The following is a 21,057-nucleotide window of genomic DNA, read 5'->3' as shown; positions in this document are numbered from 1 at the left end:
CGGGTAGCTTGCTCGGAAAATGCACAAAGACTTATGAAAGTCATGAGTTTCCTCTCGGAGTAAGCATTGTGTCGTTCTTCCGCCTCGTTTCACGACAAGTATTATATACCAAGAGGTAAACACAAGATGTGAACATACCTGCATTAAACATCGATATCGATAGAAATCTTGTACAAATATTGGTAAAAATCTGGGTTGCTGTTTTAGCGCAGATTTACGCTTGAAAAATCTAGATGAGAGGTAATTGACTTTTAATTACATCAATACAATGACACAGAATTGCAATTTGAAAGTTTTCGTGATTTCTTCTCTGTTTTTTCTTGACTAATAAACTCCTTTCTCTCTGACATTTGTAAACTAAAGTACCGACCGTAATTACAACATTTCATAAGCAAGAATGAAATTGCATAAACAAAGAGAAGATAAGAAAACCAATATGCAAAAGGAGAAAAAAAAACCTTATTAATATTTTCTTTCTTTTATTCTTTAATATGAAATTTCATGATACTCTCGCCGCGCATAAAAATATTAATATAAATATTATAAATTGAATGGATTCTTCTTTTTATAGACGTTTTATTTTTATTTAGCGCGCAAAAAAATTTCAACTATCCGCTTCAACAATGCGGATATTAGTCATTTCCTTGCAAATTCTATATTCCTGCAGAACTGTAAGCAGCCTCGGTTTCGAAGTCGTCATATTTCAGGATTTAATCCTACAGAAAATATATTAGCGCTGCAACGTCGAGCGATAAATCAGGCAATAAAGGAAAGCTCGACGAGGAAAGGAGGTTGGATAAAAAGAAAATAACAGGACGGAGAAAGTGATCTTCATTATTTTTAAAAGCACTCTAGAGGCAAGGCTAGGAACCGCTGAGGGTGTCGCATAACGTAATATATATATTGTGTGTATGTGTGTGTGTGTGTGTGTGTGTGAGCCATCCCTCGGTGGTATCGCGAAAGGGGTGGACTGCGGCAAAAAATACTCGGCCAATATTTCTAATATTCCTACCCCGATTCTGCCATCTCTCGGGTTGGGGTTTGCGCTCGCGCTAGAGGATTCACTTTGCGCTCGAGGAGAAGGAGAAAACGACCGCGGGGCCAATCGAGGCTAGATGACGACGACGACCGAAGCTGGAAAGTTTTGCATGAAATTAACGTAGGAAAAATTACTGCTATTACCGGCGGTCTCTCCCCCGTACGTGCACGGTACGGTAAGTCGGACGGAAGTGGTAAAAGCGAGGACCGTGGCGTACCGAGAAGGGTGAGAAGGTGAGCGGTCGAGCTATAATTATAAGTGTGGCCGTGACTAATTCAATTTTCTCCATCTGGTAGCGATTTGCAGGGGTAGAATAACTATGGAGAACGCGCGCGCCAGGGAGAGAGAGATAGAAGGAGAAAGAGAGAGAAGAGAGACTACTATGAGAACGGCGACGCGTTGGATAATAGCCGCAGGAAGTGTCGTCTGGTACCACGGTAAGATAGGTAGTAGAGGTAAGAGAAAAGACGGAGGCGCCAGCCAGAGTATAGAGCGCCTTCCAGAACGCATAGGAGTAACAGTTGGCTGGGTAAATAAGTTCCGTTTAAATGTAATATCTTGTTAAATTGTATGCCTCGGAGTTACCAACGCCGCCATCATCCTCGTCGTCGAAATCCGATACGCACACACTTGGCAGGTCGATACAGCGCCGGTTACTTAACGTTTATATCAACTATTCAGCACTCTCGCTCCTCTTGTCTCTCTTTCTTTCTCTCTCCCTTTTTCTTTCCGGTTCCCTCTATTTCTTTCACATTTTCAGACCGCTGTCAGAAATTTCGACAGGCAGAATATACCGTGGAAACGGGGGAGCCACCGTTTGCCACAACGATAAAGAAACGAGAACTTCATTCCCGGATCTCACGCGTCTCTCTTACGTTCGTTGACTCGTCGTATTTTATTCCCGACGCTTCTCTCGCCTTTCTAGCGCGTCTCTCTCCACCAAAATGACGCCTGTGCCTCGTGCATATTCCGTGGCAAACGCGAAGCCGCGAGCTACGCGACGAGAAGGAAATTATTTTATTTCGCACTTCGAAATATCACCCCCGCGCGGACTCATTCATATTCATGCCCGCGCCTGAGCACTTCGTCTCCGAAATGCGCCTCGCTGGTGGTCGTGCCGGTTAGTTTAAGATTCAAGCACGATCTTCTTATTCGGCCTAACTCCGTCCCTTATTCCCTTATCGTCTTTGATTTTCTCGCTTAACGAGGACAAATATTACTTGCAATAAGGTATGTTCGGTTCGCGCACATTTTGAAATATTCATTCTGTCGTTTTTTTTTTTTTTTCATCGTAACGATACAATGTAAATTATTGTTACACAATCGAAATAAACGATGTTAAATTATTATTTGTGTGTTTTAATGTATTAATTCGTATATCATTGCAATACAATTTTATATCCATCAATTTTAAAGATCATTAACAAATGTAAAATTGCTTAATATTTAGAAACAGGCATCGCGAGTAATTTTAATCATTTATTTAATTTTAACAAATATGTAATAATCTGTCATCATTGTTAATCGTTGCACCAGTATTTAGAAATCGCATCTGTTAATTTTGTTTATTGTCTGGCTTGCATCGTCATTCGAATATCGGCGAAATGACAATTGCGGTTCATCCCCGCAAATTACAATCGGATCTTATTCAGCTCTTATTCAGAGTGCGAGGTCTAATTACGAATCTGATTGTCTCACGACGAGTAAACTCTCTACAAATAATGCCATCTCCTTGGTTTATCTAAACAACCCCCAACTTCCCACATTGCCCGCTTAACGCAAGCGACTCGGTTGATTAGGGTGCAAACGAACCGTAAGCATTAAATTATTCATCATCCGTTCTACAGTCGTGACGGTTAATTAACAGTCTAGTTGGTATCCGATTAGTTTACGTTATTAATGCGATATGATTAAAACTTTTTTGGGTCGCGCGCTGTAAAGTGAATTCGCTTCACCTCGCTTGAAATTCGATAACGGCAACTACACGAAGTTATTTCAGTCCCTGTCCTCATTATTATACGCGATATGTCAAAATATTATTAAATTCTGATCAATCAATTGTACCAGTTGCAACAAAAGAAATAAATAAATGTCGAAATATTATATAAGGCATAGAGATTCGTTTTTTTTTTTTGCGAATAACTATACATATGATAATATCTTGTAATGTCACTACTTCGATGTTTCAAAGAAATCAATAGTACAGTTATTTGATATTAAATACGCCTTATATGATTTTTTTTGCTCAAAATTATTTTCATCATCCAACATTTTGGAACGAAACATTTTGTATATCGATTTCGGCTAATAATTTACAGACTTTACTCGCGTATAGATACAGCGTACATGCAACACCAATACCACACATCGCTACTTCAATCGTTATCATCAATTGTGACAATAATTATGTACAACGCAGCCAACATCTGTATTAAAGCTCTCGCGAGAAATCTAACTTGGGGCGAAATATCGCGAAGAGATGTCGACTCCGTCTTTCGGAGCAAAGTGTAAGGGTTGTCGCTCCTTTTCTCAAGGAATTGGTCAGATCGTAAGATTTCCCGAGTGCCCATGTTACCGATTAGCCTCGACGCATAGGACGGGGGGGCCCGAGAAATCGCATTCCGGGAAATTTCTCTTCGTCGGGGAAACAGGTGGAGTGGGAAATCGGATGGAAAGGAAGGAAGGAAGGAAGGAAGGAAGGAAGGAAGGAAGGAAGGAAGGAAGGAAATGTCGAACGCGGACGTAACGCGATAGACTCCTCTCTAGGAGCACGAGGAATTGCAGGGGGGTAGATGCAGGGGAGAGGTAAGTCGGGCGGCGACGCGTAACACTATTGTGTGACGAATGATTCGCGCGTGTTCCATCGAACACCATCGAACGTTGCGACCAGCGATGCCGGTACCTTCTGTCCCGAAGCTGGCGAAGCACCACGGCTTCGGAATCACGGGTGTCGGCGATATCGATCGGCCGCGAAAACGGGCAAATAGAGAAGGGGATGCGAAGGGAAAAGCGGGGGAGGAAGGGCCACTTAGAGAACCATTGCATACCGAAATTTCCTCTCTCGGCGCGGAAATTTTCGTCGCGGATTTTTGCGAACAAAAAGGCGAACGCTGAAAATCCTACAACGAGAAAGACGAGGATGCGGAGAACCAGAGAGAGAGAACCGGTAGATAGTGGTGATAGTGCGGACGATATGGGGTGGGCCAGAGAGAGGGTAGATGAGCGGGCGGACGAAGACGGCGGAGATTTCATCCGGCTTTTGTGACGCGGCTGATATATTTTTCTGACGTCGGGATTCGACGACTCTCTGTGTGTCTGTTCGAACCGCTCCTCTCCTAACCGGGCACGCTCGTCTGATATCGACCGATAAGACATATGCAAATGGTTATTAAGCTATATGCCGAGACGCTTCCTTTTGATTCGCGGAATTCTGCTGGGATTTTGTGTCGCTGTTAATCATGGGACTACATTGAAAATTCGAGCTGTTCAATACGCTCAGGTATATATATACGAATATAGGGCAGCGGTATAAAATACATGAAAATGTAACACGGTGCAGCTGCAATATTAAAAAATCATATTAGAAGCGATGAATAGTTTTTAAATATTTGATACTTTTCGTATGTGGATATTGTTGGTCCCCCCAAATTTGATATTTAAATTATATATTTAAAATAAAAGCACACATGTACTTTCTACTTTTATAATATATAAATAATGAAAAATATGATTGTGTCTTTTAAAACATTTTGCACTTTTATTATTCACGAATCATACTTCGACAAATATAAAATTATTGATGTCAATTATTATATAAGATTCACTGTTATTTTTATCAATACTTGACTTGCAAATGAATAATAATGGCTGACTACATCTAAGAAAATGCAGCATAAGAATAATTAAAATGAAATCATAATGAAATAAATAATATTAATACATTGCATATAAATTAAAACATAATACAAGCCAACAATCAAATCTTTTTCTAAATTGTTCTGTGTAAGAAAATAATACAGAAAATACATAATGTCCTACTAGACAATTGCCTTGCACTGAAATTATGCTTATTAAACTCTACGACACACAATCACGAAACTGCTCATAAAATAATAAACGACTACATTGCATTTTATACTTCACCATTGTTTGATGAACGCTATCCACCGAATACGCTTGTTATTTGCAGTATGTAATAATGCGATTTAATAAAAACATGTGTTGTCGGCTTATCCTTTTCTCATATATACGTATCGATACGCGATGCAAAAAAAATCGCGCAAGTGTGAAAATTCATTGCTAAGCGACGGCACAATACGAAAGGATAAGAGGGGGAAGTTATTTTCAATAAAGATTATACACATATAAAAAACAATCTGCGTCCGATACGGCGATAAGCCCGTAGCGGCTTTATCGTCCCGTTGTAATATCGAAAAGAGCTCGAGATGTCGGCGCTCTACGGATAAGAATCGAATTGCGGCAGCAGAGGGTGGGAAACGTTATTTTACAAGCAAGCGAATATGCCGAGGCGCGAAACGGACCATTTCATGAGGTGCCTGCGATCTCACGTATATACGATATATGCAACACGCGCATATACACATGCAATGTCGTTAACGTAACAGCGAAAGCTGCGCGCCCGGTGCTTCGTAGTTTATTTTAGCCTTTAATGCAAACACAACAAGGACGATAATGTTCCGGTCCCAGTTGACACTCGCGCAATGCGCAGAGCTAGTACAGCGAGTACGATTTTCGACATACGAGTGTGTTCTCGTAACATCCCGCGGGATTCACTAGCCGCTTTTACTAGTGATTTCCGGCTGGATTGCGCTCATCAATCTATGGCTCGCTCATTGTTATTGTAACTGTCCGATAATGATGCATGCGTACCGTGATGGTGACTCGGCCCTCCCAATATATTCCTCTCTAGTCGCCCTGCAACATGAAAGAGAAGCAGATGTTAGATAAATCAAAAATCTGTCAATCATATCAACCGCGTAGATTTAAATAAAGCGATTTAATAAGGAATTTTATTCCTCCCTCCATCTACCAATTACTGCGCTCCAATCGATTATAGATTTTTTTTTTTCATATTGACGTCGATATTCGGTTACCGGTAGTTTATATGGAAAATATTCGCATATTCACGTTGTTTCAGGTATTACTCAAAGTTAATTAATTCTTGCATGCCTTTCGGTTGTTTGCACGGGGTTATTGTGACAATGATACATCAACGTGAAACAATATCAGAAACCGTAGAGTGTAAACCAAAGAGCATAGCAATGAAAAACACATATCGAAAATCCGATTAAAAAAAAAAATATCTGTGCGAATCAGTTTAATCGAAATCAATTAAATTGAAACCCGTAGAGTTTCGAGTACCTTCATATTACTCATAAACTTGATTAATAGAGACGGATATTCCGGCACTGAGGTACTTATTCTGCATTGATAGCATACTGCGTTGAGTCTATGTTTAGAAAATTTGTTTGCAAAATTGAAAAATAATTGGATCTTTTTCTATATATTCTATAACAAAAATTTCATATAATAAAAATATCATAAAATTAAAAAATCAATTATATATTTCGTTATACAAATATACTTTTAAAAAATAGATATAAATATGCACAATTCGAATGTGAAATTCATTTTAGTTCCAAAAATAAGATTTAAAACATTCATAAGTTTTCTGTATAGATTAGTTAAAAAAAATTGACAGTCGAGCGATTCGTAACAATCATTCTACAGTAAGCTGTCACGCTGACAAGATAAATCGGCACTTATTAATGATATTTCGTCCGCAAATATGTCACTTTGTGAAACAATACCATAGATTTACATGCGAGATGGCGCATCGAAGTGACAAGTGACACAAGATGAACACGGGTATACACCACCAAGAGCATCGTTTATGCCGTTCACAAGTGACGCACGTCACTTTGAAAGCGCGACTTATATGAGACATTTATCTCCTTATCGTACTAATGTGAATAAAAGAGAGAGAGAGAGAGAGAGAGGGCGACGGGGAAGTGTGCATTAATATATTATTGTTTGGAAAGAAATTACACATATAAAAGATTAATGAAAAAAAATTGCATGATATAACTTCAAATATTATATTACTAATATTAATTAATAGAAGTATTGTTTTAGTGATAGGAAACAAATATATGATTGCAATAAAATCTCTAACAAAGCCGCATTTTTAATTGACGATAAAGCTTATGAAAAAAAAAGCTTTTTATGCGTATATCTCGTACGTGTTATTATCCTTCTCTACAAATCTATTGTACAATGTAAAACTAGGATGTTAAATGATTGCAATCGAGCCGAATTCCGACCAGTGTAAAATTACAACGCATTATTTAAAAATACATTGTAGCGCTTTTATTTTACTACAGTTGAAAGATAATTCGAAAAGCTCTCTCACTTTCTACAACCATTAAATTCATTCAATTAATCGAGGAAAAGATACAGAAATGCTTATTGTTATTCTATTTCTAATTGCGGTTTTTTGCTCTTGATCATTAGTAGAATGATGACAGTGTAATGGATGCAATACCGTGTATTTCTTTCTATTCTTTCAAAAACTATTTCATATTTGTCTTTGGGATATCTAAATTTATGTATTTATTCATAAAAAATAGAAAAAATATATATATTCTATATTTAAGAGGTGAAATATTGTTTACTGTACTGACAAATACTGCTAAATGGTGATTGCTAAATGAATAAAATATAAAACTGTCATATTGTGTATATTTACGATGCAGATCGATTCAGTATGACTCATCACGAGTTTTGTGCATGGCAATGTGTGATAGCGAGTTGATATTTTCCGACGAATTCGAGGTGACGAAACTATCTAAACTTGGAGATTATGACAACCGTTTGTCGCGAGTTTAACGATGTTCAGTGACGGCGCTTCCCCAATAGTTATATAACTTCGTGCGTCTCATAAATGCGAGCCACGGAGCAACTTGAGGATAATTACATTCGCAGATGACAGAGGGTAAAATTACTTGCATTATAAGCATGAGAGTAGTAGATTACACGAGGGAAATGTGAATTTGTAAAAGCCAATATATACGCATGTTTTGTGTCTTGTACGCAAGTGAAAATTTCATGTAATTACGAGTACTGGGAGCAATTGCTTTGAGTAAGCAATAAATTAATAACAAACATAAGTCTATCGAAAATGTTTCATTCCTGTGTAAATTTGATTTCATGTAAAAAAAATTATAGTGGTTTCTACGACATATTTTTTACAATAAATACACATGCAATTTTTTTAAATAAATGTGTAATATGAGAAAACATTCATTATAGAGTCACAAAGCAAATGAAAATGTGTGTTTGCATCTAATTTATACATCTTTTATTAAAACGTCGTTTGCTTTTATATTTTTACTATGTGTGCAACATATACATATATTGCAAATACGTTCATAATATATTTTGCATAAAAAACTTTCCTGACTAGATAACTCATAAAACATAAAACAATAAAAAATCACAGGAACAATATATCGCATTTATCTATATTGTACGATATTTTCGTGGTATATTTTTCCTATTCCCTTACATTTTCCGATTTTTTTATCGCACTTAAATAACTAAATTCCGTTGACCGCGATCACTGATTTATTCAAGCTTTGCTAACAGTGTGTTGCTAAGGAAGGTTTCATTGTTGCAATTTGGATACGAGCCATTGTGTGTGCGTCGCTCTTTTTCCCTCGTCTCTCTCACTCAGCTGCTACAGCCACACCACTACGTAATTGTGCAACTGCATTTTCTGCGCCATGGCGCCGGCACGATTTCGAGCGGCCGCGCATTTATTTAGGACGCGGTCTCTCCTCATGACGTTGTGTGATATCGCGTGCGTCCGTGGTAAGATTAATGGACCAATCTTGGCGCTGGGCACGGTTACGCGCAATCAGGAGACAGCTTTTCGGAGCTTCGGTCTTTCATCGTGATAGCAATGCAGATACATATACATACATACAATGTACATACCATAGTTACCCAACGTGGCTCGCTTACGCTCAAACTATTCCAAGTATAGGATATTTACTTTACGTTCCACCATGTAAGCTCCGTGAAACGTAACACGCGCTTTACACGGTTTCGCAGTGTGATGCAGTCACGGGTAATGCGTTGTCGTATATATACGGAGCGAATGAAACAGATATTATTGCCGCGAATAAAGAGTCTGCAAATTTTTTATGACGCGATATTATCATTTCACTCGATGTTTTAACAACACGAACGCGCCGTTTATTGACAGAGGGAGGATTCGAGACAGTTAATATAGCATGATACAGCTTTCCATTTTCTATAAACATGAAGAATCGCAAAAAACGTTGATAGAGATAGGCTATTCGGCAATGTAATATTTGTTACAGACATGGGATCACTCGGGAATGAAACCGATTTGTCTTTCTTCCTGGATTCGTCTTTGAAAGGTCAAACTGTTGGGGACTATTTATCAAGCAACCGGAATACCAGAAGGAGCACTGAAAAAAGGAAAGAAATCGCGAGAAAGAATAATGAGCCCAGTTGAAAAATCGAGGTACTTCACCAAATTATTGTTGTTCTCTCTCTTCGTGTTAAGTTCTTATTCGTTGTGCTGCTGCAAAATGTTATCATTTATTTACCTCTGTGAAATCACGTCTTTCACATTAGACTTATCTTAATAATCATACTATTTCTCTATACAACACGGTTTGATTATTACAAAAAGTAAAAAAATAAAAAAGGTAAAAAAAAGTCTAAAATAAATACAAATTGTGACGGACAGTTTAATTGTTAATATTATATATGCGGATTGCGCAAGAATTTATATATGCATCAGTTGCAACGTTATAAATGTATGCGACATGAATATAAATAGAAATATTATACATAGTTATCATCAGAGGGTCACAATGAATATAATATTTCATTAGCAAAGAGATTCGCATAATTAATCATTTTTTTTCATTTAGGAACGACAAATAGTCTCTCATTGTTACGGTTATCCAATTAAATAAATGAAAGCTGAGACAGAATAAGAGGTAAAGGTAGATTACATGCCTTTGTAATTCAACGGTATTATTTCATAGTGAACATTATCTTGCTATGTCCAATTGTAGAACACTTTTGATTGGATTAACTTCATTGTTCGAAATCCAAGCGTATGACGCTACGTATCTGTATGGTAGTAATATATTTCCACATTTCTCACACGCATCTCCCCAACTACACATCTCTACATCTCATTTTCCATTACAGAACGTTGACTTACGACGGATAATGCAAGTCATAGTCTGCTTAACATAATTTTGTGCACATTGATTATTCACTTTGTCCCGCCCAATGGTTCTCGACCGCATGTAAATTCCCCAAGGATCGTGAGTCCCCAAGCGGCACTAGGAAGTTGCACGAAGTAAGGTACGGTGCCTAATACAGCTTCATACACCCAAAGGAGTGTTTTACCCAAGTTGGTTCGTTCCGGTCTGTCGCCACTTTTCCGATAGGCTCTTTAACTAATTCAAGCGACGGCGCCGTAACAACTGAGATAAAATTCAGCAGAGAATTAAAAAGGCAAAGGCCCCGGAGAGGCGGAATGTTCAACTCGCGCGCATCGCTTGAATATTAAATGATGAACATCTACCCCGTTAAAACTCGAATTAATTACAAATTAATTATAAATGGCAGCAGCAAAAAAGAGATATGGGAAACAAAATTTCTGAGAAATAAAAATCATATTCTTATATTATAGTCAACGTCTAAAAAATAAAGTATTATACCTTTTCTTATATTATAAGAGATGTTTCTCACTATAGTTACAAGTTCAAAATTAACTTTCGATGATACGATATACCTTAGCGTTCTGTTAGTTGCATTTTGTATTCAATTTTTAAATTTAATTAATATTTTTTTCAGTTATCGAAAAATGAGTCAAAATCGCACGGGTTCGCAATGATTTCAAAGATATACGAATTTCGAGAAGTGAAAGATATTATAGAAACCTGTAGAGGAATAAATTTCATTTTACACTCAACCGTGTTAATCCTTTTCTCTTTATGCACTGGCTCGCTCTTTCTTCTCGTAGAGAAGAGAGAGGTGCAACTTGCGAACAGAAGTAACGCGAGGATGGACGGGAAGGTGAAGAGGTACAACGGGGTCAGGAAAACGGCGCAGTGGAAAGGGAAAGGGAATGGGATCTGCAGAAATAAAAGGACTAACTCCGAGGTACCGACAAGTTGAAAAACTAGATAAAATTGGATCTCGGTGCTGTCTTCATCCGCGAAAGCGCAGAAGTGGCAATCGCGCAGCAAATTAAGCGGGACCATCGTAAAAGAACGAAAATGGTTATGCCCTGCCCTAAACTTCCTCTGTTTTACAGTCATCTTTCTCCCCTATTTTTCCAACTTTTTGCGCTCCTATTAAATAATAGATGAATCAAAGTAATGCGCCTTTCTCTGCAGTGAAGCATAGTTTGTTTTAAGCTAGAGGCAAGTTTCTAAAACCTCTCCCCTATCTTCAACAATTCTGTAGGCATAAAATTATAAGATATCGGCTTTGAACATTAAAGGCTTTATCTTGCACAAGTTTGGCTACAATAAAACATTTTATATTTATTAATGTATTTAAATAAATTATTCAATAATTTATTATTAAAGCACGAAAAAATATTAAAATCAGAGTTTCATAAAATGGTTGAAAAATATTCAAATAAAACCTGATAATATATTAAATAGAGGATAACTTTTACACAACACGTGTGTGCATGCGTACATGCGTATGTGATATCAAATTTGTCTAAAATCATAAAAAATAGTACCAAATAAAAGTACAAGTATCGTGTGCACTAAAGAAAAAATATAATAATATATATAATAATAGTTCATAGCTGAAATAAAGCAATGGCAAACTTCGCTCCGTAGTTTAATCGTTATTAAAAATATTTTATTAAACTAATATAAAAGAAATATAATGTAAAAAATATATTAAAAAAATAATATATTATTGTTATCGTAGTGCGTTGCGTTAATTAAATATCTATCAATAATTCATGTTTTTAAATGCAAAATAAAATATTTAAATTTGACAAAAATAAATAATAAAAATTAAAAATTTTAAATTTATTTAGAATCATCGTTTTTTTCATTTTAATTTTGCACGAATTATTTTGATTTCTTATATCGATATTTTAAATTACAATATAAATACAAATTTTAACAAAAATAAAGCTTCTCTCTCTCTCTCTCTCTTTCTTTCTACAAAAAAAAAAGAGATTGACCAAAAATGTAAATGACGTTAATTGCTGTTCCGCGCGGATTCAATAAAATACTCATTATGACCTCATCCAGACAAAATTATTCGCGCGCCTCTTTTACGAGTCATATCTTTTGCGCGCTAAATAAAATATAGGTCAAAGTATATCTCTCGTCCCATGCCCTCCATGGCTTGGCCCGGAGTCAGCATAAGTTTCCAACTTCGTAGCGAAGAAAGCCCCTTGCGGCAAGTTGCGTACCCGCAGAATCTCGTGAGCAGACTCAGCGCATGCCAACCACGAAGGAAGAGTAAGACGGCGAGAGATGGTATGTTTCGGACCGCGGCATTCTCTCTCTTATCCCGAACACGTATACCAGCACGCGCGCAAGCTCTTTCGTATAACGTCGAGATGTGTAGCCGAGCGCAAGTGTTTCTTCGTCGGATGAAATGTTAATAGTGACGGAGGATGTGCGTGCACACGTATATGTGCGCTTGCCAAAAGGTATCAACTTCTTTTCGGGGTAGTAACACCCGGCATCGCACCGTTCGCGCATTCTTTTTACACGGCTCGGTGAATACCTACTATACCCCGCGTTTTCTTGCGAGCGCATGAAACGGAGTGTCTCGAATTCTCCCTCGGACGGCGTTAACAGCAGTGCGCGGCCTCGCGCTCTTCATTTTTTTGCTAACGAGAAGCTCGGGTGATTCATGGAAACCCGTAAATCAACCTGACTACCTGCTCCTTAAGGGAATAATTTCGGTCTCTTCTTGCTGAATGATTTATGAATTAATATCTTTCTTAAAACTGCTGGTATATTCAGTCCGTGAGTAGTCAGTCTACAGCTAAACGCTAAATCAAATAATTTGTTTTCCCGGCTAATTTAATTAGCCATTTCCTGTTTAAAATGCAGCAAATTATTCTTTTTTGCCAGACGTATGTAATTTTAAAAAGTATAATTTTGACAAAAAATTGTTTTCACACACTTTAATTTCATATAATTAATAATATAAAATTACGGATACAATAAAACTATTACAATTTAATAATTTAACAATGTTGACAGTTATTTTTTAACACGAGCATTATAATAATTTTTGTCGACTATTAATGATCCGTTTCTGTTTCCTATATGAGATTTCATTAATGCTGTCCGGAATAATTAAAATCTGTATTTAACGTAGCTTTGTCCATTGATCATATTTTGACGGATTAGTAAATATGCGAAAAGTGTGCTTTATTTATCCTCACGTATATTTTAATGGCAATATATGTGACATATTTTCCGATATCGAGTCTAACAATATATAAGTCTTATTTATAACCATTATTATTTATGAAAAGCTCTACGTTTATTATCCTTGACATGAAACCCCAGCAACCGCATAAATGATATCCACGAACATCCTTTTCTCCTCTTCCGAATACAATTATCGCAATTATAATAATGTAATAATATTTGATGATGGGTGGCTCCGTCACCAGGTTAGCTTTAATTATATTACTTAATTATCTCATTGCGACAAAGACAATTTGTATACGTATATATATATATATAAATATATATACATATAATATACATACATGCGCATTTCTACGCAGGCAGCACAGTTAACTTCATTCCCATGAGGACGAAATACAAATAGCTCGGGGCTTCGCAACAGATTCGAAATATTCACATATACAGCCTGTACCTAAGCATTTCACGTTATATCTATCTGTATAACCTATCGGGGAAATCAACGTATTTAAAATCGGATGTTATGCTCGATTTTATGACGCGCGCGTATCAATCGACAAATACTGCAGCGCAAAAATCTGCAAAAAATCCCGGGGGTTTCAGCGGAGACCATTCGTCTGTGTTAAAAAGGGATTCGCTGTCGATATCGGTGCATACATCACACACGTGATCGATGATGGCGATTCCAACGGATCGCTGCAGCCGGTTATTTCATGCACAGATTGAGAGAGGAACATTGTTTCGGCTTAAAGATAACGCTTTGTTTCCGGTGCTTCGCGGTGAACAATGCACGCATGAAAATCGAATAACGCGCATAAAGCGCGCAGATAAGCGCTATGTGTGTGTGTGGGCGTGTGTGTGTGTGCGTGTGTGTGTGTGTGTTGGGCCGGGAGGAAAAAAAAGCGCGACGGCTCAAGCAGCTTTCATATTTCATGACTGCCACTTGCGTCCATATTTTTCATTTTTACTCTCTATTCTCGCCCTTTTAATTACTGATAGCGCGGGAGAAACCGCACACACAACGCAGGGAAATCTGTAGCGGAGATTTGTAGCCCAACGCCCAGGCCCTCGCGTGAAATTAAGTTTTACAAATTTACAGTTTATTATCCCGTTGCCGGATATGCAATATACGAATAAAACGGATGAATAAATAATACACGTGATAACATTATTTATCTCTACTTGTAAATTTCGTCATATTTCGCCGATGTTTTGATTGCGTTGGTATCATATTTAGAGAGAGAGAAGCAAGAAATAAAAAAAAAAAAAAAATTTTTATCGCTCGCCATCAGATGTAAATCCTATTATTTAGGGGAAAAAATTCGCGCCTATCCATCAATTGTGCGCAACAGTCGTTGAAGTAACGTCTAATTACCGTAATTCGCGTATGTGATCATTTTCTAGAACATGTGGAACGGGCATATGTCGATTCGGCATGCGAATCGAATTAACGCCGCCGTCACGCTCCCGTCCGGAGGTCGCAAGCGAATTCGTACGTGTCGACGTACGCTAATTCGCGATCTACAAATCTTTCGCGCGGTAAAATGGGGTGACAGGGCGCGATTCGGCGGATCGATTATATTCGGGGGATGCAGCGGCGCACTTTGGCGTTTTACGCGAGAACGCGGATCCGGGTCCGATGCTCCGTTCAACGACGATCGATGCAACACGAAACAAAGTGCCGAACGTACACATTTCTCTATACGCGTTGCAATCCGAAGGGCAATTCAATTGCGGCGGTCGTCCCATACGGGCATCTGCAATATTCTCCGCGAGCAATCGTCCTCCAGGGAACGTCAATGTATGCGCTCGCACGGCTCTCCCAATGACATTTACATTTATATTGACACGGCGCTCAATGGAATCTTGAACAACGGCCGGGATGCTTAAATGCATTTGCGACCGCGGCTTAACGACCGGACCCGAATTTTTCCGCGCTGCCGGATCGGAAACCCGCGAAATGGCACATGCGAGGACCTCCCCGAAATGAGGATTCAACGCGATTAAGTTTTCGCGTTACGAGCATCACGCCAACATTGCGCGCGGTGTACGTGTCAACTCCTGTGCGTGATACGTTTTCCACAAATTATGGCCGACAAAAATTAATTTTTTACCTACAGAAGCAAAATAATATTTCTCAAAAGGATAAAATTTTTCATAGACTGCACGAATATCCAGCAAGAATAGTTTTATTCATATCATAGTATCGTAGTAATAAACATCCATGACTGAATGATATATAATAAATTATTTATTGTATATTTTAATTCAATTAATATCTTATATTTAATGATGTCAATTATAATATGTTATCGAAATGTTTCTTTCAGAGTGATAAGATTAAATATTGAATTGATATATAAATTAAATTCTTCAATATTGAATCTTTATATTACTGGACATATCTTTCTATAATATATAAATTAAATCATATAATATTTCTTACATACAAAGTATAAAATGTCATTCATAATGTCATTATCACAAAAAATAAAAAAAGAAGAAAAAGATAAAATTATCCATTTTTTTGTACATGTGTGATGCTAAGGGTCGATTGTTCCAACTTCTTGGTAAGATTTACCCGACAGGTAGCATATATATTTTCGTCTCTTTTCATAAGTTCTAAAAAAGAGACGAAGATATGCTACCTGTCGGGTAAAACTTACCAAGAAGTTGGAACAACAATTACAATTACAATTATTATTAGAACAGGTCGATACGAAGTTGCAACTATTAATAAATAAGTCTCTGACTACGTCTGACTTTTGTATCATTCTGTTGATAGCCGAATATTAATATATTGAAGAGAAAACTCCAGCCCGAAATAACATATACGGATAATATTATCCTACCTGTTATCAGGTAGTTTATAGTGGGTAAATAAGATTCACTGCGCGAATATATATACCTGTATGTATCTATAAGTAGCTACAGGTAAAGTCAAATGTGGCGTAAAACCGACGAAGGAAGGAATCGATCGTTCTCGTGACGATGTACTCGACAATAGCGAGAGAAAGAGAGAGTGAGATGTGATTTTATATCTTCGCGACTTTTTAATTCAGATAACAGAGGTATGTCGTTCAAGAGCAACGACCGCCCTCCTTAGGAAGGATCGCTCTCGAACGCGGAAGGGAACGACGGAAAAAATTGCATCGCGATGGCTCGTTATGCGGCCGATATCCCGCGACTCGGGTACACTCCGTTCGCTTGAAGCAAGAGCGGTAACCAAATTCACCTCACGTATTTCCTCGGTCCTTTAAGCGCGACCTCCGGAGACCACGGAGTCCTGCAATTTATTTGGAATGACGTTCTATTAAGATGGGATTCGGTTGCTTTTTACCGATCCCTATACCAACTTCCGGGGTAACACGGCGAGAGAGCTTTCGCCTCTCTCTCTCTTTCTCTTCCTCTTATGGATAGCTACGCTACAAGCTAATGAGTTTGTAACTTTTTAAACGGTCCTTTAGTGAGCGCGCGATTCTTGGTGTCAGTCTAAGATGTCGATATTCGATACTCGACACGGTGATTTAAAACCCTCCCTTCAAGAGGTAGGTTAATTGTAACTCGATAGCGTTTTAAATTTACCAGTCGGATATTGATTTTCGCCGTGGTTGCAAAACAAAATGATCTCCCGCCGTTATAGGATATTCAATTATTTTTTAGACAGATCAGATTATCCGTTGACTAATTTTGAACAGTGAAATTAGTTTTTGTAATCTGTGAAATTTGAAATATAATGACCTTCCTATTTATGCAGTATCTGCGAAATATAATAATCGTACGTTCGGATGTAATATTTCAATTATGTATCTTTTTCATATTAACATAAACACCAAAAAAGTTTCATTTTACGAATAATTATCATGTATATGTCTCTATTTCGCCTAATATTAAATTTTATTTCACAATTTTATACGAAATAATATTTCGTAAATCAATAAGCTCATCACGATTAAAGAATCCAAAAAAATATTATTAATTTAATATTAATTTAATATACAGGGTGTCCGGTGGTTCGCGTTTCACCTGTCGTGGGCAGATTCCTGGGATCATTTGGAGACGATTTTTCCTCAGCGAAAATGTCGAGGCACCAATAATTTTCGAGTAATAAGCGATTGAAAATAAAGGGTTTTTCACAAACTAAGCCTTGTGGAAATAAAATATTAACAAAATCACATTCTTCAGTTAATTTCAGATAGAGTTTACTTTAATAGAATTTTAATTTAAGACTTAGTTACAAAGATACATGATGACAAAAATTGGGAACATGCAAAAAATGATGACCTCCCTCGACATTTTCGCTGAGGAAAAATCGTCTCCAAATGATCCTAGGAATTTGCCTACGACAGGTGAAACGCGAACCACCGGACACCCTGTATATAACTATTGATTCGATCACAAAAATGTGTCAAGAATAAAATTGCAAAATAATACACAAATTTTGTTCGTTGAATAAAAAGGATTAATATTTCCTGAACAAAAATTACATGTTCCTGAATGTAAATGGAAAAATGTATTCGGACACTTTTGTGCATTAGAAAATTGTATCAGGCAATATACGAAATACGCGCGTAGGAGAGAAAGAAGAAACTTTTCGGACGAGATGTGACATTTGAAGAAATCTTGAAGGGGCGCTGACGCGTATCTCCGCGTCACACATATATTTTCCTCCCCTTCGTGTCTCGCGGCCTACCATTCTCGAATTACGAAACTTTCGTAACGCGAGCATTCGTCGTACGGGGGATGAGCCCGCGCCCGCGAGAGGACACTTTGTTCCGTAGCGACTGTCAGGAGATTCGTACCGTTGTGCTCGCGCGTCACGTATTATGCCGTGTTCTGTCGAGTGGGAGCCCCGCCACGTATAAGCGTTTTCTCCATCTCGCCTCTCTCAAGTTTCCACAAAGTACACGATGCGCGCGGGCTGGAACTCTTACGAAAAGAACGTCTCGTATGCGTCCGGGGATTCGTCGAAATATTTCCGTCAGCTGCCTTTCTCGCGCTTCTCTCGTGCTTTCTTTTCCATCTCTCTCTCTTTCTTTAGGATAAAAACGAAATGGAGCGTACATTGCGTCGCGACTGGCCCGAAAAAGGAACGAAGACACGGATTGCACGAACGTAAACTAGACTCCGCGGATCGGTCGCGGTTTCACAAAGGAAAACTACCCCCGCACGCTGCTTCTCTCTCGTCGGTTCTACATCCGGAAGACGATGGTATCAAACGGATTTCGTAATTGCGGAACCGACATGCCATGCCGGCGCGTTCGCATAAATATTCCGTCCCGTTGCGGCACGCGAAGAGACGAGCTTCCGTATGACATCACGTACGCGAATTATCCTACGCACACGGGAATTCCGAACACAACCGACAGCGTCTCTCTCTCATCGTCCAATGATTCTCCCCGGTTCCGACGAGAGAAGTTCACTCTTACCGCGACACGACCGCTCTTTGCCGGCGGAAACTTTTTTCGTTTCACTAGCAAGTAGTATAGGTTCGTGTATGCGTATACAGGTGTGCGGCGCCGTCATTATTCTCGCACCGAAAGAGAGAAACTCTTCTCACGGGTGACAGGCGAAATTCGTCAGGTCTCGGACTTGTTTTTTCTTCGTGCAGTGATTTAATGCTTCCGCAACATTGCAAAGATAGAGAGAGGAAGGGAGAGAGGCAAGACGCTCAATCAAAATCATTGCTCGCGCGAAGAGATGCGGCGAGAGAGAGAGAGCAATTTCGCGAAGTGCGTCGGGATTAGTAGTAGTCCGTTGTCAGTTTAGAGGGAAATAAGTGGGATAAGATGAGGGTGAAATGACAGGGCGTGCTTTATAGGATAACCGTACGGAATGGGAATGAGCTCTGAATGCCGGTACGGTGTATTGACGCGTAAATCACGCCGGGAATTGATTTCCTTCTTCACTTGACTAATTCCCCGATCGGCGCAGATTTGTTATTGATTATATAGCGCGTTCGGAGGTTTCAATTATTACATTAATTTTATCGATACCAACGGCTTTATCTATCTATCTTCCCCCGATTGCCATTTCAGCGTAAGCATTCACGTCGCATAAAAATTGATTAAATTTTGTATAATACATTATATTGATTCGACAAAACAAAAAAATAAACAATAAGCAGATATTGTTGAAAAAATTTTTAAACACATGGAAAATATAAATATACATTAAAACTAATTTGTCGAATTATTTTTCATATAATACTCTTATAATTAATTAAATGGTTATCATTTTTCGCAACTCATTGTATCGCTTCAATAATGCATCAATTGAATTACGGTCCAATTATAGCTTTATCTCAAATAGCAAGCGCTTGAAAAGAATATTACATTGTGAAATTTAACCGTATTTTTGCCAGCCGTAATTAATGCTGAAATGTTTCAATTCAAATTTTTTTGCTTAAAAATTTCGGATATTGCACCCTCCTATGGTCGAAATTGCACGTACGCTTCGATCGGCAAATGTTCGATGGTTTCATTATAAATCCATTGTAACGTAAAATCCGAATTCGCCGATCCGTCCTCGTTCACAATTTCGTTTCGATATGACGAGCGTGATATCACCCGGATATTGATCCTGGCGTATGACACGCGTACGTGCAAAGGAACGCGCGCGCGTATGCAACGTGCGCGCTGCTCATCGAGAGCGCACGATTGCGCGGCTGAATCAGTTACTCCAAAGCTTGATTTCAATTTGCCATAATTTCATAGAATTGATAATCAGGATTTCGCGTGTTTCCCCGACCATACGATGCTCGTTGGATGATATAACTTTCACGAAGACGAGAAATGTGTGTTGCAAATTATTATGTTGATAATATGCATTTGGAGCGCAGAGTATGCGGTACTGCAAGTTGCATATGAAATTGAGAAAGATACGGCGAGAAAAAGATTAACCGGATATAAATATTTTATGTCTTAAAGTACGCGCAAAAGTGTTTAAATATATTCAAGCAATAAAATAATTTCAAAAGGAAAGATTTGTTTTACAATATATGGATTGTATATGTATGTATATGTATATAAAAGAAAAATAGATATAGATTTATAATATTTAATATTAATGTTAATACTTATTTAATGTGTTATTACACTTTTAAAATAAATGTTTAAAATAAATTTAAAATAAATGAGTTTCTCTCATGTTGGTATAATATAAAAAATAAGATTATAAGGAGAAAAGATATACCATTAGTCAGACACACGTATTGACCAATATGATGAGTAAGTTTTAACTATTTAAACAGCATAAACAGATTATAAATAATGCAAACTCTTTAAATTTTAAAAGATTACAAATAAAAAAAGGTAAAAAAAAAGAAAACGAGAGAAATTTACACGTCAAAACATTGAGTTGCAAATGTTCATTTAAGTCGTCAAATCTAACGAATTTTGCGGCAGCATCCGTCAAATTATACTCGCATGGATGCGGAAAACGAACACTTTCCTCTCTCTTTCTCTCTCTCCCTCTCTCTCTTTCTCTTAGCTTACTTGCTGCCAAGTATTTATC

General features: G+C 37.9%; 1 protein-coding gene across 4 annotated transcripts in view; it reads right to left on the bottom strand.

Moving 5' to 3' along the window:
* LOC145934515 (lachesin) overlaps window positions 1–21,057 on the bottom strand; it is a 172,988-nt gene that overhangs the window by 30,410 nt on the left and 121,521 nt on the right. For all 4 annotated transcript variants that reach the window (XM_083035009.1, XM_083035008.1, XM_083035010.1 and 1 more), the window contains exon 2: window positions 5,930–5,974. In XM_083035009.1, the coding sequence (XP_082891135.1) occupies window positions 5,930–5,974 (45 nt within the window). The remainder of the gene's footprint in view (window positions 1–5,929; window positions 5,975–21,057) is intronic.

Source organism: Prenolepis imparis, unplaced genomic scaffold, assembly GCF_030444845.1.
Source record: "Prenolepis imparis isolate NDT839.2.m4 unplaced genomic scaffold, iyPreImpa1.0 SCAF_3, whole genome shotgun sequence".
Classification (NCBI taxonomy): domain Eukaryota; kingdom Metazoa; phylum Arthropoda; class Insecta; order Hymenoptera; family Formicidae; genus Prenolepis; species Prenolepis imparis.
This window is presented reverse-complemented; position numbering and strand designations above follow the sequence as displayed.